Here is an 18,328-nt window from a genome sequence, read left to right as displayed (position 1 = left end):
AACACTGAACAGTCAAGAAGGCAAGGCGAGTCAATCCCGCAGTGTCCATCAGTGAAGGACAGTGTCATCAAAGTCCATCAAAGTCCAACAAAGGGTGGCAAGGAACACCATTCCCTGTCTGTTGGGCTGTACTTAAACCCTTGACAGAAAGCACACATCCTTTCAAGTGTCTGCTCTAGCTTAATATCACATGCCCTTTCTCCAGGCAGCTTCCAGAAAAACACCACATGCCTCTTCTCCACAAAATCTCCTCCCATGTGTTTGCTTTAACAAAAACATCCTGTCACATGTTTGGTTCAGCAAAAAGATCCTCCCCTAAACATCCTCTTATAATACAGAGTCTCAAAAAATATCACATGCCACAACTGAGGATCTGAAGACACCAGAAATTTCCACTACCTAGTAGTCTTAATATTATGTGTCATGTGTTCTGTTGTCTCACCACATTTCTGTAGAGACAGGTAACAACAAATATTTTTTTACAGTAATCTTTCTTATGTTTTCTCTTTATTTATATCTCATGTCCTTCCTCAATAAGTGGCCTATTATCTAATATTTTGTGGGTATAATGACATATTTTATGTTTATTTGGATGAGTATGCATACTATTAATGGAGAGTGATGCATTTCTCTAGAAAAAGATTATAAAATGCATGATAAATATTCTTCACTTTTATATCCTAAAAAACAAACAAGAATACTAAGGTGAATTTATGTTGCCAAGGCAGTCAGTCCTTTCTCCATTCTCTTTGGGTATCCTTGGATTTAGATGAACATCAAACTCTCAGAGTGAACTATCATTGTTTTGGTCCAAGGATGAAATGTATAGATATAAATATAGATATAGATATATACATACACAGTTTGTAGAAATAACCATGACAATCTATAATAACCTGTAAATAATCTATAAATAAAGGAATTATTTGTTCTAGCTAGCTCATTTAAAAGACACACAATCCTGATATTATCTTTCCAAGCTGTAAGCCTAGATTGGGCAGGTTCTAGACCTATTCTAACTTATAGCCCAGTCATATATCACTTGTTATTTGCTGTTCTCTTGGCCACATGCTCATGGTCTGTTGTCTTTTCTTTGACCCCTCTCCTGATACTAAATCCCACCTTTCCCTCTCTACTACTCAATCATAGGCTGTAGCCTTTTTTTAACCAATTAACTTTAAAGTGGGCAGTGAGGTTTACATAGCAACACTTAGTGTATATGAGGATCTCCTTGCTGGGGGCAACCAGATCTTGGGGCCAATATTTAACATATGAATATGTAGTAGCACCAAACCAACCCTCAACAACAACCAAAATATTTTTGTTATTAATTGGATTTGGCATGAATTTGTGGCCTCAGAATAATTAAGCTAATTATTCTGTCAGTAAGGAAATCTACTGACTTATTCTAGAACTAATTTCTATAGAAAGAATGGGCTTTAATTATCTAGTCTCTTTGTCTCTGCATGGTAATTATTGGTATAACACTGTGCGAAGATGTGAAAGAACTTCCAGGGTCTAGATCAGTGATTCTACTCAATCACAGGGTTAAAAGAAAAAATAAACTTTATAAAACATAGTCCAATATTAAGTTTTATGTAGCCCAAAAGATTCATAGAAATAATTTTTAAAATTTATTTTTATTGATCTTAGAAAGATAAATTTTACCCAAGTTGCTCAGGGTAAAATTTGTGATAACAAATGAAAAGCTCTAGGGTAAACCAAAATATGCTAATGATGTGGTTGGAACCTTGTGTAGTTTTAATTCATTGTTAAAAAAATTTAATTATGGTATCAATACGTTTATGTACACTTAGAATTTCATTCTCATCATGAACATTTTTACCACAAAACATAATTAAAATCCTCATTTAAAATTTTATAACAGAAAGGTGAATTTTTATATATTTTATTTTATTTTTTGACTGTGTGTGTATGGGCATGTCCGAACAGGACAGAGATTGGACTCCAGGATGATTTGGAGTCATCTAACCCAGTCTGCACTATTAATCAATCTGCAATTGAAGAGATGTATTTTCATGTTGCATATGTCCATTCAGCTGAACATTGCCTCTTTGATTTGTTCATATGGACGACAATTGCCAAACAAATAACTACATGAGCAAAGTCAATATGAAAAACTTAAGGTAGATGTACAGTAGATATGGACATGGAGGGAACTAGTTACCCTACTATGCATATTAAGTAGACTGAGTACAATTTGATACCTCATCAAGCCCACTCTTACAGCAAGGAAATTGAATGTTACACATGTCTTTCTCTAGCTAATAATTTGCAAATCTTTAAGAATATTGAGCAACTCAAGAATAATCAGGGTTGGCCAGAAACCTGACTTTGCCATTTCATAGGCCATCATCTTGGTTTACATGAGAGTGTCTTAGAAATAGTACCATTATTTTTGTGACATGAATTTTTCCATTAAACACAGCTATGGGCTTATAATTTAAAATACAGATGCTACCCACTTAAAATCAGTTGGAATCAGAGTGTTACCAAAGTGCTCCAAATGGCCTTAAAGATCTATATGTCTAACTGTGTTGTTTCTTATTCACTACTGGACCACATATAACAACAACTACTCATAATAACTTAGAACAATTCAACAGTGAGAATGAAAAACATGTATATAAATACCAAATTCCTAATTATTGTATAAAAATTTATAATTTCATCACTATCCCAATTGTTAAAGCAATAAGAGGCCAATAACTTAACATTACCAGTCAATGATTATACATTATATCTCAAAACATAACACTTTTCATCTTATTATCCTTGAATGATATTTTTGATTCTAAGATTTGTGTAATTAACATTTGTGGCCCAGCACCTCACATTGGAGATAGATTCTGCAGTGGAACACTGTTTCCCCCTCCCGTTTATCTCCTCTTCTCTAATCATCTGTGCATTGCTTTATAACTTTGCAATAGCCAGGACATTAGCTCTCCTGACTCAGCTCCAAAAACAAAAGAAAACCAAACCAAACAAAGCAGCAGCAACAACATCATATGCATTCTACTCTATCTAGTTTTGTTATAGAAGATAACAAATCTCCAACTGTGGAGCGCTTACATAGGCAGAGGTCTAGAAAGGCTGTTACATAACGTACAATGGGAGGGTAGTAAAGCACAATGGAATTAAATTATGCTAGATGCATTATATTAAAGGCTTCAGGTTTGCACATAAAAGGGTATGCACAAGGGTGTGCTTACATAATTCTAATGCTGGGTAAGGGCAGAGAAGAAGATAATGGCACACTCCAGGGAACTGCTGGTCAACTAGTTGACTGGTTCGGGTTTAGGGAGAGATTCTACTTCAAAAAATAAGGTGAGGAGTGATAGAAGAACAAAACCCAGGGCTCCAACTGCATATGTAGTAGAGAATAGCCTTGTTGGGGCACCAGTGGAAGGGGAAGCCCTTGGTCCTGCCAAGGTTGTACCCCCAGTGCAGGGGAATATGGGGGGAGTAAGGGGGATATACGGGGGGAATACTCACATGGGGGTGGGAAGGGGAGGAGATGAGGGCTTATGGACAGGAAACTGGGAAAGGGAATACCGTTTGAAATGTAAGTAAAGAAATGTACCTAATAAAAAAATTTTAAAAAAGAAAACCTCCATTTAAAGTGTTCATGTGCCTACACACATATGTGTGCTACACATACACACACATACCAACACACACATGCATGCATACATACATACACAATAAAAATTCGTGACGGTTAACTTCTAAATGACTCATAACACATTTTGGTTGACCTTAAACTTATGAACACCAAAAGTTGAAGATCAGAAAAATCATTACCATTAATGACTTTGGGCCAATTCAAAACCTCAAAAAAAAAAAAAAAAAAAAAAAAAAAAAAAAAAAAAAAGGACAATGATTGTTATTTTGTGTGACTACAAGGCACAAATAATGCTAAATATTCACAAAATTGTACTTTTTATAATTTTAATATATTTTGGGATGTCCCATAACTTTTTAAATCTCACATTTATCTCCACACATTAATCAGAATGTTTCCATATAACATAAATTGTTGTTTTGGACAAAGGCCTCTGAATAGAACATTTCCAGCTTCAAGAATTACAAAGAACTTAATTTCCTGCCTTTAAATATTTTGAGTGAGTTAAAACACAAGAAAATATTCACATTATCTGTTTTCAGGCTGAATAAGTAATCCCATTATTTTGGTCAAAGGAAACTGCTTTCTCCTTTAACTCTAAAACACACAAAGGACATACGAGATATTGTTTTGATTTGCAGTTCTGAAAAATTCAATACTAATTTCTACATGAATTAAAATAATATCCACTGAATGTTTCACATTCTATAGACTGTTGATTGAGCAAAATATTTTCACTTGTGATTGCCAAAAGGATGTTGATATCAAACTAAACTAAAATATTTAAAGAAAACCTCATTTTCTCAGAACTGATACAAATACAATCAAAGCATTACAAGTTTACATCAGGAGTGTTAACTTAATAATTACAGATATCTGAAATTTCATGTACTTTATAGGCTATTCATGAGATATCATCACCAAATGAAATCCATGAACTATAGAACACAAAGCAAGACTTCTTTTTAATTTAGACAAGAGAGGGCTTTAGCAATATGCATAGATGGGAGAACGAGGGTATAATGTTAAAAAGTTAAATGCTACATTCAATATGAAGATTTCAACATCTGTTTTATATTCAGAAAATTGAGTATTCTCTACGAAAAGAAAGAAGGGGAGGGTAAGGGGATGGGGGGTTGTGGACAGGAAACCGGGAAAGGGAATAACATTTGAAATGTAAATAAAGAAATATCAAATAAAAAAATTAAAAAAGAAAGCTCTAATAATGGAGGAAAATTTTTGAAATGAGCTGAAAACTATAGACTCTTCTATAAATGCTTATGCAGATATAAAATCACATGCAAGCTTGGTCATACAATAGAGGCTTTGGGTTTAGTTAACTGAGAAGAAACTCATTTTCTCATCTCTTTGGCAGCATCAACAATTATCATTAGATGTCTTTTTGTTGAGAGAGGGTGAAACAAGCTATAGGTACTAGTTGTTCTGTACCTCACTATGTAGACTCTAACTCACTGAAATCTGCCTGCCACTGATCTGCCTGCCACTGATCTGCCTGCCACTGATCTGCCTGCCACTGCCTCCCTGAGTGCTGGGATTAAGAGCATGTAGAAAGTTCCAGACACCTGGGATAGGCCAAGATGTCTAATAGTCGGGACATGGAACCTAAAGAGGCAACCTCCTGTAGCCAGATAGGACCCCCAGGGGAGATAAAAGGACACGAATGACCCATGAAACTTTTGACACAAAAGGAACTCTGTGAGGGAGGCACTGGAGGGGAAAGTAGTGTTTAAGATATTAATAAATAAACTAATTTTAAAAAAGAAAATAATCTATTCAAATACTTTATATCCACAAAACCAAAATGAAATAAAATAAAGGAATGTAACACCATGCTTGACATAGAATTTTTTTTCTTTTTTAATGGTTATTTTATTTATTTACATTTCAAATATTATTCTTCTCTTAGATTTTTAAGAAACTTTGGATAATAATCTTACCAGAGATTTCTTCCCTAATAGCATTATAACATAATAAATGTGTTTATATAGTGTATCTACTAATGAGAAAGTTTTACAGCAGGGATTAGGTGTAACAGGACTTGCAGATTTTTGTTTTAATATACATTGTTCTTGGTCATAAAATAATCAATAATGGAAAAGGAATTGGATCATTTGGGCTACTTTTGCTCTTTACCATACCAATAGGTAAGAAAGTGATGCAGGTACTTCAAAAGGTCATTGTACAGCTCTTAGAGATGAAAACTTTAACCTAAGACATGGTGACCATTGACAAAGTATCAAGGTGTTCAAAATGCCCTCACTATAAACGTTTGTTTTTGAAAGCAGATATCTTTAACTTTTAAACATCTCCCCTTTTATTACAAATACCTATCTGTTAAGGATTTTAGCCTCTGCATGTTTTGCTTTAAGGAAGTATTTACCAAGTTCATGAGAGTTGCTATATCACTGTATTTATATTGCCAGTGTGGTCTCAATGATGTTAGTGTCTCATGCTATTTTTTGTAGCCTGAGGGAAATATTCAAGCTGGAAAACATTTCTACAGATTACATTGATCGCCTATCAATAATAGATAGTATTTCACTAGGAAGTGGACGTCAAGCAGTAGACCAATTTGGTCATGTCCTGTAATGCCTCTTAGACACATCTGCCGAAATCTCCTGCATCCAGATGGTAGTTAATGAATGTGAGCTATTCATGACCAATTCCTTTGCTAATAAATCTCTTTTGATCTCAGATGACAAGTGAGTCACTTTATCTTCTTTCATCTACTAATAATACTTATTATTATTATAAAATTATCACTAAACAATAATTCTCTAAACTTGATGACTTGACAGAAAATAAAATATGAAATTAGAAAGTTGAACTATAAACTTAAATCTCTATTTCAAATAATGCTTGTTCCTATTAATATCATAATAGAAAGTCTATTTTCCTGAAATAATATGAGAAAATGTATCTTAAATACTTTTGTTGTGCCTTAATTTTTCAAAAGAGATTGGGAAAACAATGTTATGTTTTATAGCTCCATAGACAAATTCTATAAAGTTCATTTTATATTAAAAATTGTACAGTTACATATATATCTGGGCATGTAAAGCTGATACACTATGCTAAGTTACACACTTTGTTCTGTTTAATATATGTGAACTTAAAAAATATAGAATTTAATTTTAAGCATTTTATTGTGATTGACAGAACTGGCAAAATTGAGGTGGTATCATTGAGATGTTATTGGTATTAATAAAATACGTATTAACATGTTAGCCTTGCACAGCACAATCTCCATTCCTACATAATATGCAGCTGTATATCAGGCTAGTTTAATGTCTTACATGATAAAAAAAAAAATGGTTGCCAGAAAACCTGATGACAATTGATGCTACTTACAAGGGGAAGGCAGATCCTGAAAGTTATCATTTGGCCTTCATACTTGTGTTCTAGCACAGTGTGTGCCTGCACACACACACACACACACACACACACACACACACACACACACACACACACACACAGAGAGAGAGAGAGAGAGAGAGAGAGAGATACAAATATCAACACATATACTCACACACTAGTCTGTGATTTTTAAAAGCTTTAACTATTCTTTATTTAGATAATTGGTTTTGTTATTAGAGCCACAACAAGACAGGGAACCCAGGACAATAATTAATTCCTTTATAGCTAACATTGTCTGCATTTTTGAAAGACTCACAATGCAATAGTCTCTCCAGTGTTCTATTGGATGCTTCAGGCATCAGCTCTGGAAAAGAGAATTTCATCAAAAAAATGGAATCTGTCTCTTATCGCAGATAATAGATCAACATTTTTAAGCTTTTATCTGGAAAAGTAAAATACAAGCCTCTTCACAGGAAAAAATGAAACTGAAGCAAGATTCATTTTGCTGAGGAAACTACAAGGTTGGTAATACCTAGCCAGTGCAATACATTGTCATCTTATTAGGGGAGCTCTCCTAGGCAGATGTCCTTTCCAATTACATCCAAGCTGAGCAACGTCAACTATTACCAACTCATTGTAGAAGAGGAAAGACATTAGCACAGATTCTTATAATTGTTATTATTTGAACAAGGTAAAGAACAGACTTAACCATAGCATTTATTGGAAAAAAATCACTGACATTTTATAAGTACATGTAAATATCTTTATCAATACTCAAGCAATTATCCAGATGCAATTGGAAGGTTTTTGATGCAGATAAATACTAACATTAACTACTGAAAAAGAAATATGCCAGATAACAAATTTCCATTTTAGTTTAAAAATTAATGCAAGCTAGCTAAATACATACGTATCAAATTCAAATGTTTCATAGCATCCACCTTTTACAGATAAAGATCATCATTTGTTTCAGGTACTCCATTTCTAAGTACCACCATCAGTTCTCAGCCCACATGTCATGTAGCATCTCAAATCTCTAAATTCTTGGGCCATTTGATTTGACCTTCTTCAAGGTCTCTAGAACAAAACCCCTATATAGCACTTGGAACATCTTTAAAGAGGTCTGGAATCACTATTTGCATTACATAATTTCTCATTCCTCGAAGTTCATAATGGTCACAGTATGCCTGCAAAAACTATGTCTATGAGGAGGGTCTGCATTCTACAACTGAAAATAACATTAAATCTCAGTTTATTCTCATTTACTCACAGATTTAAAAATAATATTTTTGAATGTCTATTTTAGCCAAGGTATATTAAGTTAAGAACTTAGGGAGATAAACTTACACAAACGAACTATTTTCTAAGCACATTATTGTTTATGCATTACAAATATATATAAATAATTAAAGATGAAATTGGGGTGAAATAATGACAAGTAGAATCAACTGGAACACTATAAAAAGCTCAGCAAGATATGACTGCTTGACTCTAAGGTGATCTTTAAAGAAAAATAAAATATTGATGAATCTAAAGAGTAATATATATAGAGGAAAAAAGATCAATGATGAAAAAATCACAATGTAAAAGACCCTGAGAAGAAAATAATCAAGTTTAAGTCTATGGAACAGAGAGTCATCAGTGTTTTTGGAACCTGGGATGTATACAAGGACAAGCCGATAAGTGAATAACAGACATCATGGTTCAAAACCAAGGAGATGGGGAGGGGGGTGGGTCTTGAATTGTAGTACAAAGATATAAAACTCGCTGTTAAAGGAAGGGGAATCATTTTTTGACAAAGGACCTAAAAACTATCCAATGGAAAAAAGATAGCATTTTCAACAAATGGTGCTGGTTCAACTGGAGGTTATTATATAGAAGAATGCAAATTGACCCATTCTTATTGCCCAGTAAAACCCTTTAGTTCAAGTGGATCAAGGACCTCCACATCAAACCAGATACACACAAACCAATAGAAGAAAAAGTGGGGAACAGTCTTGATCACATGGGCACTGGGGAACATTTCCTGAACAAAACACCAATGACTTATGCTCTAAGATCAAGAAGGAACTAATGGGACCTAATAAAACTGCAAAGCTTCTGTAAGGCAAAGGACACTATCATTGGGACAAACGGCAAGTGACAGATTGGGAAAAGATCTTTACCAATCCTACATCTGATAGAGGACTAATATCTAAAATATACAAAGAGAGCCAAATATCCCTATTAAGCAAAAATATTCTCAGATGAGGAATATTGAATGGCTGAGATGTACCTTAAGAAATGCTCAACATCCTTAGTCATCAGGGAAATGCAAATCAAAACAACCCTGAGATTCCACCTCGCACCAGTCAGAATTACTAAGATCAAAAACTCAGGTGATAACAGATGCCTGCAAGGATGTGGAAAAAGATCATTCCTCGATTGTTGGTGGAATTACAAACTGGTCCAACCACTCTGGAAATCAGTCTGTACGTTCCTCAGAAAATTGGACATTGTACTACCTGTGGACCCAGCTATACCACTCCTGGGCATATACCCCAAAAAATGCACCAGCATATAACAAGGACACATGTTCCACCATGTTTCTAGCAGACTTATTTATAATAGCCAGAAGCTGGAAAGAACTGAGATGCCCTTCAACAGAAGAATGGATACAGAAAATGTAGTACATATGCACAATGAAGTTCTACATAGCTATCAATGACTTCATGAAATTCATAGATAAATGAATGGAACTAGAAAATATCATCCTGAGTGATGTAACCCAATCCCAGAAAAACACACGTGGTATGCACTCACTGATAAGTGGATATTAGCCCAAAAGCTCAAATTACTGAAGATACAATCCACAGATCACTTGAAGCTCAAGGAGAAGGATGACCAAAATACTTCACTCCTTCTTAAAAGGGGAAGCAAATATATTCATAGGAGGGGATATGGAGGCAAAGTTTGGAGCAGAGACTCAAGGACTGGCCATTCAGAACGTGCCCCACATGTACCATATATATATATATATATATATCATGACTCCCATTCCTTTTTTTTTCCCAGTGGATCTTTTTTTATTTACATTTCAAATGTTATTCCATTTCCATATATATATATATATATATATATATATATATATATATATATCCACCAAGAGATAAGATTGATGAAGCTAAGAAGGGTATGCTGACAGGAACTGAATATAGATGTCTCCTAAGAGACACAGCCAGAGAATGTCAAATACAGAGGCAAACGCTAGCTGCAAACCACTGAACTGAGAAAGGGACCCTCGTTAGAGGAATTAGAGAAAGGACTGAAAGAGCTGAAGGGACTTGTAACCCCATAAGAACAGCAATGCCAACCAACCAGAGCTCCCAGGAACTAAAACACTACTCAAATTATATACGTGGACTGACCCGTGGCTCCAACTGCGTACGTAGCAGAGGATAGCCTTGTTGGGCACCAAGGGAAGGAGAAGCTCTTAGTCCTGACAAGGTTGGACCCCCAGTGTAGGGGAATGTCCGGGGAGCGGGAAGGGGTGGTGGTTGGGGAGGGGAACACACTTATAGAAGAAGGGGAGGGGCATAGGATAAGGGGCTTATGTCCTGGAAACCAGGAAATGGAATAACATTTGAAATGTAAATAAAAATTATCCACTTTAAAGAAAAGGGATGGGATCCATGGTGTTTAATTAACTAGAGATATCTAATATCCTGTGATTTCAATTGTTAAAGCAAAGTCCACACCTTGTGTTTACTTCTTGATACCACCCTTCCAGTCAATTGCCACATTTTGACTTATTAAATTTGAATGTCAGTTTGATTCCCTTCTCAAAGAAGCTTTACCCCCCCTTTTTAATATTATATATTTTGTTTCTCAGGATAAACTATGTATTATTTGCATCTTCCTTCTTTGTAATCCTATTACATAAACTTTAGTGATTCATTTCTGATAGTCATCTTTTAAAAACGATCGGTTGTCCTTAAGAAAAATCCAATCACTTGATTTTACTAATAAACCCTGGGGAGCCCCATGCTCTGATGAAAGCCAGCTAGCTCAGAGAGGCAAAGAAAGCACCCAGATGTCCTTCCTTCTCAGCTCATGTCCCCAGAGTAGCTCTCCTTCTCCACACCATCTCCAAAACTCCTCAAACTCAGTGTTCCTCCTTTTTACTTCCTGTGCATCTCTCTCTGTGTCCTTCTGACTTCATCTTTCTCTCTGTTTTTTCCCCTATGTTTGCTCCCTGTCAACTGGTTGCTTACTCTGCCTCTCAGTCTAGTTGACTTTATTTAATCCTGTTTATAATAAGCTGAAAGCACTTGAATTGAGGTGTGTGCTATTGTGAGCCATGCTACAACTAGAAACAGGTTTTTCCAACGAACAGCATAATCTCAGGGTTCAGAGTGTGATCAAATTCCTGAAACAACCATCTCCTTCATTTGATAGGGGTTCATGAGTAATTTTTTTTTATTTATGGACTTTGTTATTTGCAGTGTTATTCTTGGATATAGACTTATAGATGTTTAAAATAATTTGTTTGATGAGATGATCAGAATTGGTAAGAAAATACATCACCATTGTAGAATATAAACCAAGTAAACTGGAGAATGAAGTTAGGCAAAATTGCTAGATGGCTACTGCTATGTCAAAGGGATTATGAGAGGATAACATAATAAGATGAGCAAAGTGAAAGAAAGGAAAAGAAACAAAGAGAGAAAGAATGAGCTGACTACATGGGAGACATTTAAAAGCTATATCTGGTTCTTTTCCCCTGTCCCATGCTCCTAGAAATAAGATGAGACTCAAACTATATTTACAAATCCCTTGGCCATGTTGCTAGGCTTTTCTCTTATTAAATCATACCTGAAATATCCCATTTATTTTAACCCACCTTCTCCAAGGGGCTGGTTACCTATGCTCAGGTACCTTCTTGTCATATCTTTCTGTTGAATCTTCTACAGCGAGCTCTCTCCCAGAATTCTTTCTGCCTTGTGGATGTCCCACCTTCTATTCTACCCTTTCTTATAGGCCTTTTTAAATGGACAGGTGATGCATCTATTCAGTACACAAGATATTTTCTCTCTGGACACAGGTTTACATTGGGAATAACCTTAATAACTTGAAAAAAGTTTGCCAATATTATGGTGTCTTCACTAAATAAAAGCATTTTCTTTTTACATATTTAGAATATCTACCAAAGCATCTACTAGTCCCCATGCTCGTAAACCAAAAACCCATTGTGTAAAATGGGGGATGTTTTTTTCTTCTCTCTTAACCTAAAAATTATCCTTCAGTATTTTATGAGCTCTGAGACCCTAAAACCTTATAAGAAATTAAGAGATTGAGAAATGTGTATCTAAGCCTGCTCTTTAGATGGAAACAATATCTAGTCTTTTGACTAATTTTACTATTTGAATGTTCTGAAATTCAAGATCTATTTACCTCTGCCTTAGCTAATTCCAATAATTCTGCTTTTTCCCTTGCTTTTCTACAGTATGCTGTCTGGCTAGTCCTCTGGGTGACCTGGAATGTGTTTGTTATCTGCTTCTATTTGGAGGCTGGAGATCTCTCAAAGGTAATTTACCATCTGACTTCCTGAGTCAGCATTCCTGTGTTAATGAATCTCTTCTTAAATAAGACCATGTTTCACCTGGCATTTGTTTTCTGGATGCTCTGGGTGAAGGTAAAATGAAGGGTATCCTCATTTTTACCTCCATGCTTCAATAATCAAAGCATTAAAAAGATGTGATTTGTGTTTTTTGCAAAATTAATGTGAGATTTAAATTACAATACTACTCATCTAGAAGGCCATGAGAGATTTTTAATGCCTAATGGTATATTTTTAATAGAAATACCTTTAAGATTTTAAAAATCACTTCATTTTCTTGTATTCAACAATATTTTTCCTGGTTGAACTCAAATCATAGTACAATAATTTAGAAATCCATAAGCTATTATCAGAAAGAAATAACTTATGACAGAAATGAATAGAAATAAATACATTTTTCTGACATAGTTTAGAAGATATAAAACTCTTGCTGTTTTTATTGTGATATCTATAATGTGTGTGAGAAGCACCATTGTGATCTAACATGAATTTATTGACTATTGAAATAATGTAGTTTGAGAAACTATTGGAGTACAGTTAACAGCAAATAGATCAAATAAGGTAATTTTAAGTAAATCTTCACTCTGGAGAGAATTTCCAAATTATTTTTCTTATTGCTAATGATGGAACACAAGAAAATGGGCATTTTTTTGCTATTACTATCGCATTACTAAATCTCTGCATGATAATGACATAAACCAAGGACTCAGAAGACAAAGTCTTTAGACAACACTTCCCCAGATCTATACATCTGGTCAGGCTTGTTAGATGGGGGTCGGGTGGGGAGCTCTGTAATTTATATGTAGGATTTCAAGGAAACACTCAATATTCTTAATGATGTTCAATTATCATTTAATCTGTGCTGTGGCTTTATATCAAGTAGATATCAATTTGACTTATTTTGTTTCAATGGCCGAAGATGGAGAGAAAATAAGAGTGTTGAAGGAAGAGATGAGGGGAGAATCTATAGAGATCTTCCCATGATCAGTTCCTCAGACATCCTGCTGAATGACTATTCTGTGGTTTGTCCAGACAGTCACTCTGCATACTGTGGCAGCAGGCAGCCTATTTGGGAAGGGGTTATGACCAATGGAGAAAACTTGTTCTGCCTGCATTAGTGGAAAAGAGATGAAGCCTTCCCAGGAGCCTGGATTCTTTCCCCATTTATACATCTCTACTGTTCTGTAATTAACCTTCTTCAAAGAAATCCCACACTAGCATGATGTTTAATGGTATTCTCCACTTAAAATAATTGCCTTAAAATATAAGTCAAGTGTCAGGAGTATTGACAGAATGAAATGACTCAGCAAATTAGAATTTGTTTAAAATAAAAACCTAGACAAAAAGAGTTGAGTTCAGAAAGAAATTGAGCATTCATTCATGTGTTCTCTGTAAGTTCCAAAAATGCCCATGTACGTCTTCAGGGACAAAATGGGAATTACAATCTCCTGATTTTGAACAAGAGCATTAAACCTTTGTTAGGGCACATCCTAGAATCCTATAGCCCAAGTGAGTGGAGATCCAAAGGACTAAGAGGTCTTACACCACAGGTGTTTAATAATTATCCATTTATCAATGAAGCAGTTAGTACTTTCTTCACTTTTTTCCTTGTACACCAAGACTTCAGAACACATGAAAATTTAATCATCTCCTTCCAAGCAACACTGTAAAAATAAACCCATAATGTGCTAAATTCTATAGTTATCTGTTATGGGTTTTCTTTTCAAATTGTGAAATTTGAGAAAGGTGTAATTATACCACTTAATTCTTTAGTTGTTGCAAGTAACTCCCGTGTTGTGAGGAGTATGATGGGACAAGGGAGTGCTCGTGACTGAAATGTACAGGTTCATGAAAATCAGAAATGACTCTGTTGAAACCGCTTGTAGGGTCCACTACATTATTTACAACATAATAGTGCTTAAATGAAATATCATCAACATATATAATGTGGTTGTCCTTGAGTTATCATTTAAATAGATATCTTGTTTGAAAATCAAGAGGAAATAGATTTTCAATTCATTGTAACTTTATTTGAAGGTGCATTTGAACATTAAATGTGGTGTAGACCATTGTGTTTGTGGCTTGGAGAAGTTTTGATGTGTAGTTTTCTTATTTTATAATGTGTAGTATGAAAATATTCTCTTATCAGATTTCAAATAGAAGTAAAAACTCATCCTATCCATCAACTAAGTTGATTTATTGCAAAAAAAGATGAAAGATATATCATTTAATCTATAGTAAGTTTTAGGTTCAAAGTACATAACAGACCAAAGACCACATGCACTATGGCTATTCATATATTCATTTAGTCTGCCAGGATGGGAAGATAATGTTTTGTAGTAATACACTAGGAAAAACATATTGATCTGTTCAAATTTTGCAAAAATGAAAATTTTAGATGTGAACAATTATAACCTACCCCCATTGCAGTTGTGTTTTGTCACACATTCTCAAATGTGCTTGGAGATTCCCATTCATGCCTTCTTTGAGGAGAATCATTGGTTAATGGTGGTCATGTTTTACATGAATAAAACAATAAACTTATAGAGAAAGCAGAAAAGGGTCTTAATTTATACACTCTACAGAAAGCCTGTGAGACTGAGGATGTAGACACATAGCTGTTATGTTCATTCAACTTTATAAATTTAGCTAGTAATACCTGGGCAAAAATATGTAATTATATTCAATGTTTTATGTGGGTTTTAAAAGTATCTGGAAGCTACTTCTGTGAGGCTGTCACGTTTTAAGGACTTGTATAGTTGTTTCTATGATACATATGTAATTTATTATTAAATGTTGCCATTTGAAACAGCCAGGTAATAATACATCCAATTCGATCTTTGTGGAATAAAACTATTCTCTTTTGTAACAGGAAAAAAGAAGTTAAAATCTTCCATACACTGAAGGTTACAAACAGAAATGAGTGGTAGACAGAAAAAGGAAATTTTGGAACAATTGCAATTTTCTTTTTCTATAATGAATGCTTTATTCATTTAAAGAGATTACATTTGTACATAAATATGGTCAATAAAATCAATGCTTATATCAAATTTGTTTTCCATAACCTTATGGCATACATTTCTCCTTACCTTTTTGCATACATTACAGACATTCTACTTAGATTAATGTTTCTTCAAGAACTAATACTTACATTTAAGTAAGACATGACTATACATGCCTATAATCACAGCTACGAGAGAGACATACAGCAAAAGACAATATCAAGTCTTGCCTAGGTTTATAATGAGCTCAAGACTATCGTGGACAAATTGTCTAAATATAGAAACCATAAAATGAGACAGAAATGTAGCCCTAGTTCTATACTCCATTTTTTTGATTGGGTTGTTTAATTTTTTGGTAGTTTTTTGAGGTTAGTGAAGTCTTTCCCCATCTCTAAGTTGGTGATTTGTCCTATTAACTACATCCTTTGCCTTAAAGAAGCTTTTCAGTTTCATGAGGTCCCATTTATCAATTCTTTATCTTAGAGCCTGAGCCACTGGAGTTCTCTTTAAACAGGACGTCCCTCCCCTCCTTACCCCCATGCCGACCAGTTAGAGGCTCTTTTCCACTTTTTCTTCTATTAGATTCAGTGTATCTATTTTTATGTCGAGGTCCTTGATCCACTTAGACTTGAGGTTTGTGCAAGGCGACAAATATGCATCTATTTTCATTTTTCTACATACAGGCTGCTAGTTAGACCAGCACCATTTATGGAAGATGCTTTCTTTTGTCCATTGTATATTTTGGCTTCTCAAAGATCAGATGTACATAAAATGTGTAGTTTTATTTTTGTATCTTCAGTTCTATTCCATTGATCCACCTGTCTGTCTCTGTACCAATATCATACAGTTTTTGTCACAGTAGCTATACAGCATAGCTTGAGGTCAGGGATGGTGATTCCATAAATTCTTCTCTTGTTAAGGATTATTTTCACTATCCTGGTTTTTTTTTCCCATATGAACTTGAGATTTGTTCCTTTCATGTCTTTGAAGAATTGTGTTGGAATTTTTATGTGGATTGCATTGAATCTGTAGATTGCTTTTGGTAGGAGGGCCATTTTTACTATCCTGATCCATGAGCATGGAAGAAAACTCCATCTTCTGAAGTCTTTGATTTCTTTCATGAGAGACGTGAAATTCTTGTCATACATATCTTTCACTTCTTTGGTTAGAGTTACCCCAAGGTATTTTAGTATTTTTAAGTATTGTAAAGAGTATCATTTCCCTATTTTCTTTCTCAGCCCATTTATCATTTGTATAAAGGATAGCTATTGATTTGTTGAGTTAACTATATATCTGACTCCTTTGCTGAAGTCCTTAATTTCTTATCAGCTGTAGAAGTTCTCTGGTGGAATTTTTGGGTTCGCTTTTTTATACTAGCACATCATGGGCAAATAGTGATACCTTGCCAATTTGTATCATTTTGATTTCCTTTTGTTGTCTTATTGCTCTAGCAAGAATTTCAAGTACTATATTGAATAGATAGGGGGATAATGGCATCCTTGTCTTGTCCCTGATTTTAGTAGGATTGCTTTTAGTATCTCTCCATTCAGTTTGCTATTGGCTGTTTGTTTGCTTTTATTATGTTTAGGTATGGGCCTTGAATTCCTGATCTCTCTAATACCTTTAATATGAAGGGAAGTTTTATTTTATGAAATGCTTTTTCAGCATCTAAGGAGATGATCATGAGATTTTTTTCTTTGAGTTTGTTTTTATAGCCGATTGTATTAATGGACTTTAGTATTTTAAACAAACCTTGCATTCCTGGGATAAAGCCTACTTGACCGTGATAATGATGATTTTGATGTATTCTTGGATTAGGATTGTTAGAATTTTATTGAATATTTTCTATCGATATTCATAAGCAAAATTGATCTGAAGTTCTCTTTTTTTGTTGGGCCCTTGTGTGGTTTAGGTATCAGAGTAACTGTGACTTCATAGAATAAATTATATAGTGTTCCTTCTGTTTCAATTTTATGGAATAGTTTGAGGAGTGTTGGTATTAGCTCTTCTTTGAAGGTCTGGTAGAAGTCTACACTAAAGTCATCTGGCTCTGGGCATTTTTTGTTTTGTTTTGTTTTTTGTTTGTTTGTTTGTTTTGGGTTTTTTTGTTTTGTTTTGTTTTTTGTTTATTTTGGTTGGGGTTGGGGGTTAATGACTTCTATTTCCTCAGGGGATATTGGATATTTAGATAGTTTAACTACTCTTGATTTAATTCTTATCTGTCTAGAAAATCATCCATTTCATCTAGATTTTTCAGTTTTGTTGAGTATAGGCTTTTGTACTAGGTTGTGATGAGTTTTTGAATTTCCTCAGTTTCTGTTATGTCTTCCTTTTCCTTTCTGACTTTACTGATTTGGATACTATCTCTGGGCCCTTTAGTTAGTTTGGCCAGAGGGTTATCTAACTTGTTGATTTTTTCAACACAACAGTTTTGTTTTTGTTAAGTCTTTATAATATTTCCTTTATTTTTATTTGGTTAATTTCAGCCCTGAGTTTGACTGTTTCCTGCCTTCCATTCCTCTGGGAAGTGTTTGTTTCTTTTTGTTCTAGAACTCTCAGGTGTGCTACTAAATAGGGGCATAGTGGCATCCTTGTCTTGCTAGTGTAGGATCTCTCCACTTTTCAGAAGGGTACTTTATGCTATAAATTTTCCTCTTAGCACTGCTTTTATTGTGTCCCATAAGTTTGCATATGTTGTGTCTT

General features: G+C 34.6%; 1 protein-coding gene across 1 annotated transcript in view; it reads left to right on the top strand.

Moving 5' to 3' along the window:
• Window positions 1-18,328, top strand: part of Nkain2 (sodium/potassium transporting ATPase interacting 2) — a 1,206,208-nt gene that overhangs the window by 565,292 nt on the left and 622,588 nt on the right. The window contains exon 5 of the mRNA XM_032895265.1: window positions 12,510-12,590. Within this exon, the coding sequence (XP_032751156.1) occupies window positions 12,510-12,590 (81 nt within the window). The remainder of the gene's footprint in view (window positions 1-12,509; window positions 12,591-18,328) is intronic.

The sequence above is a fragment of the Rattus rattus genome, chromosome 2 (assembly GCF_011064425.1).
Source record: "Rattus rattus isolate New Zealand chromosome 2, Rrattus_CSIRO_v1, whole genome shotgun sequence".
Lineage (NCBI taxonomy): Eukaryota > Metazoa > Chordata > Mammalia > Rodentia > Muridae > Rattus > Rattus rattus.
The sequence above is the reverse complement of the archived record's forward strand: the minus strand, read 5'-3'. Positions and strand labels throughout refer to the sequence as shown.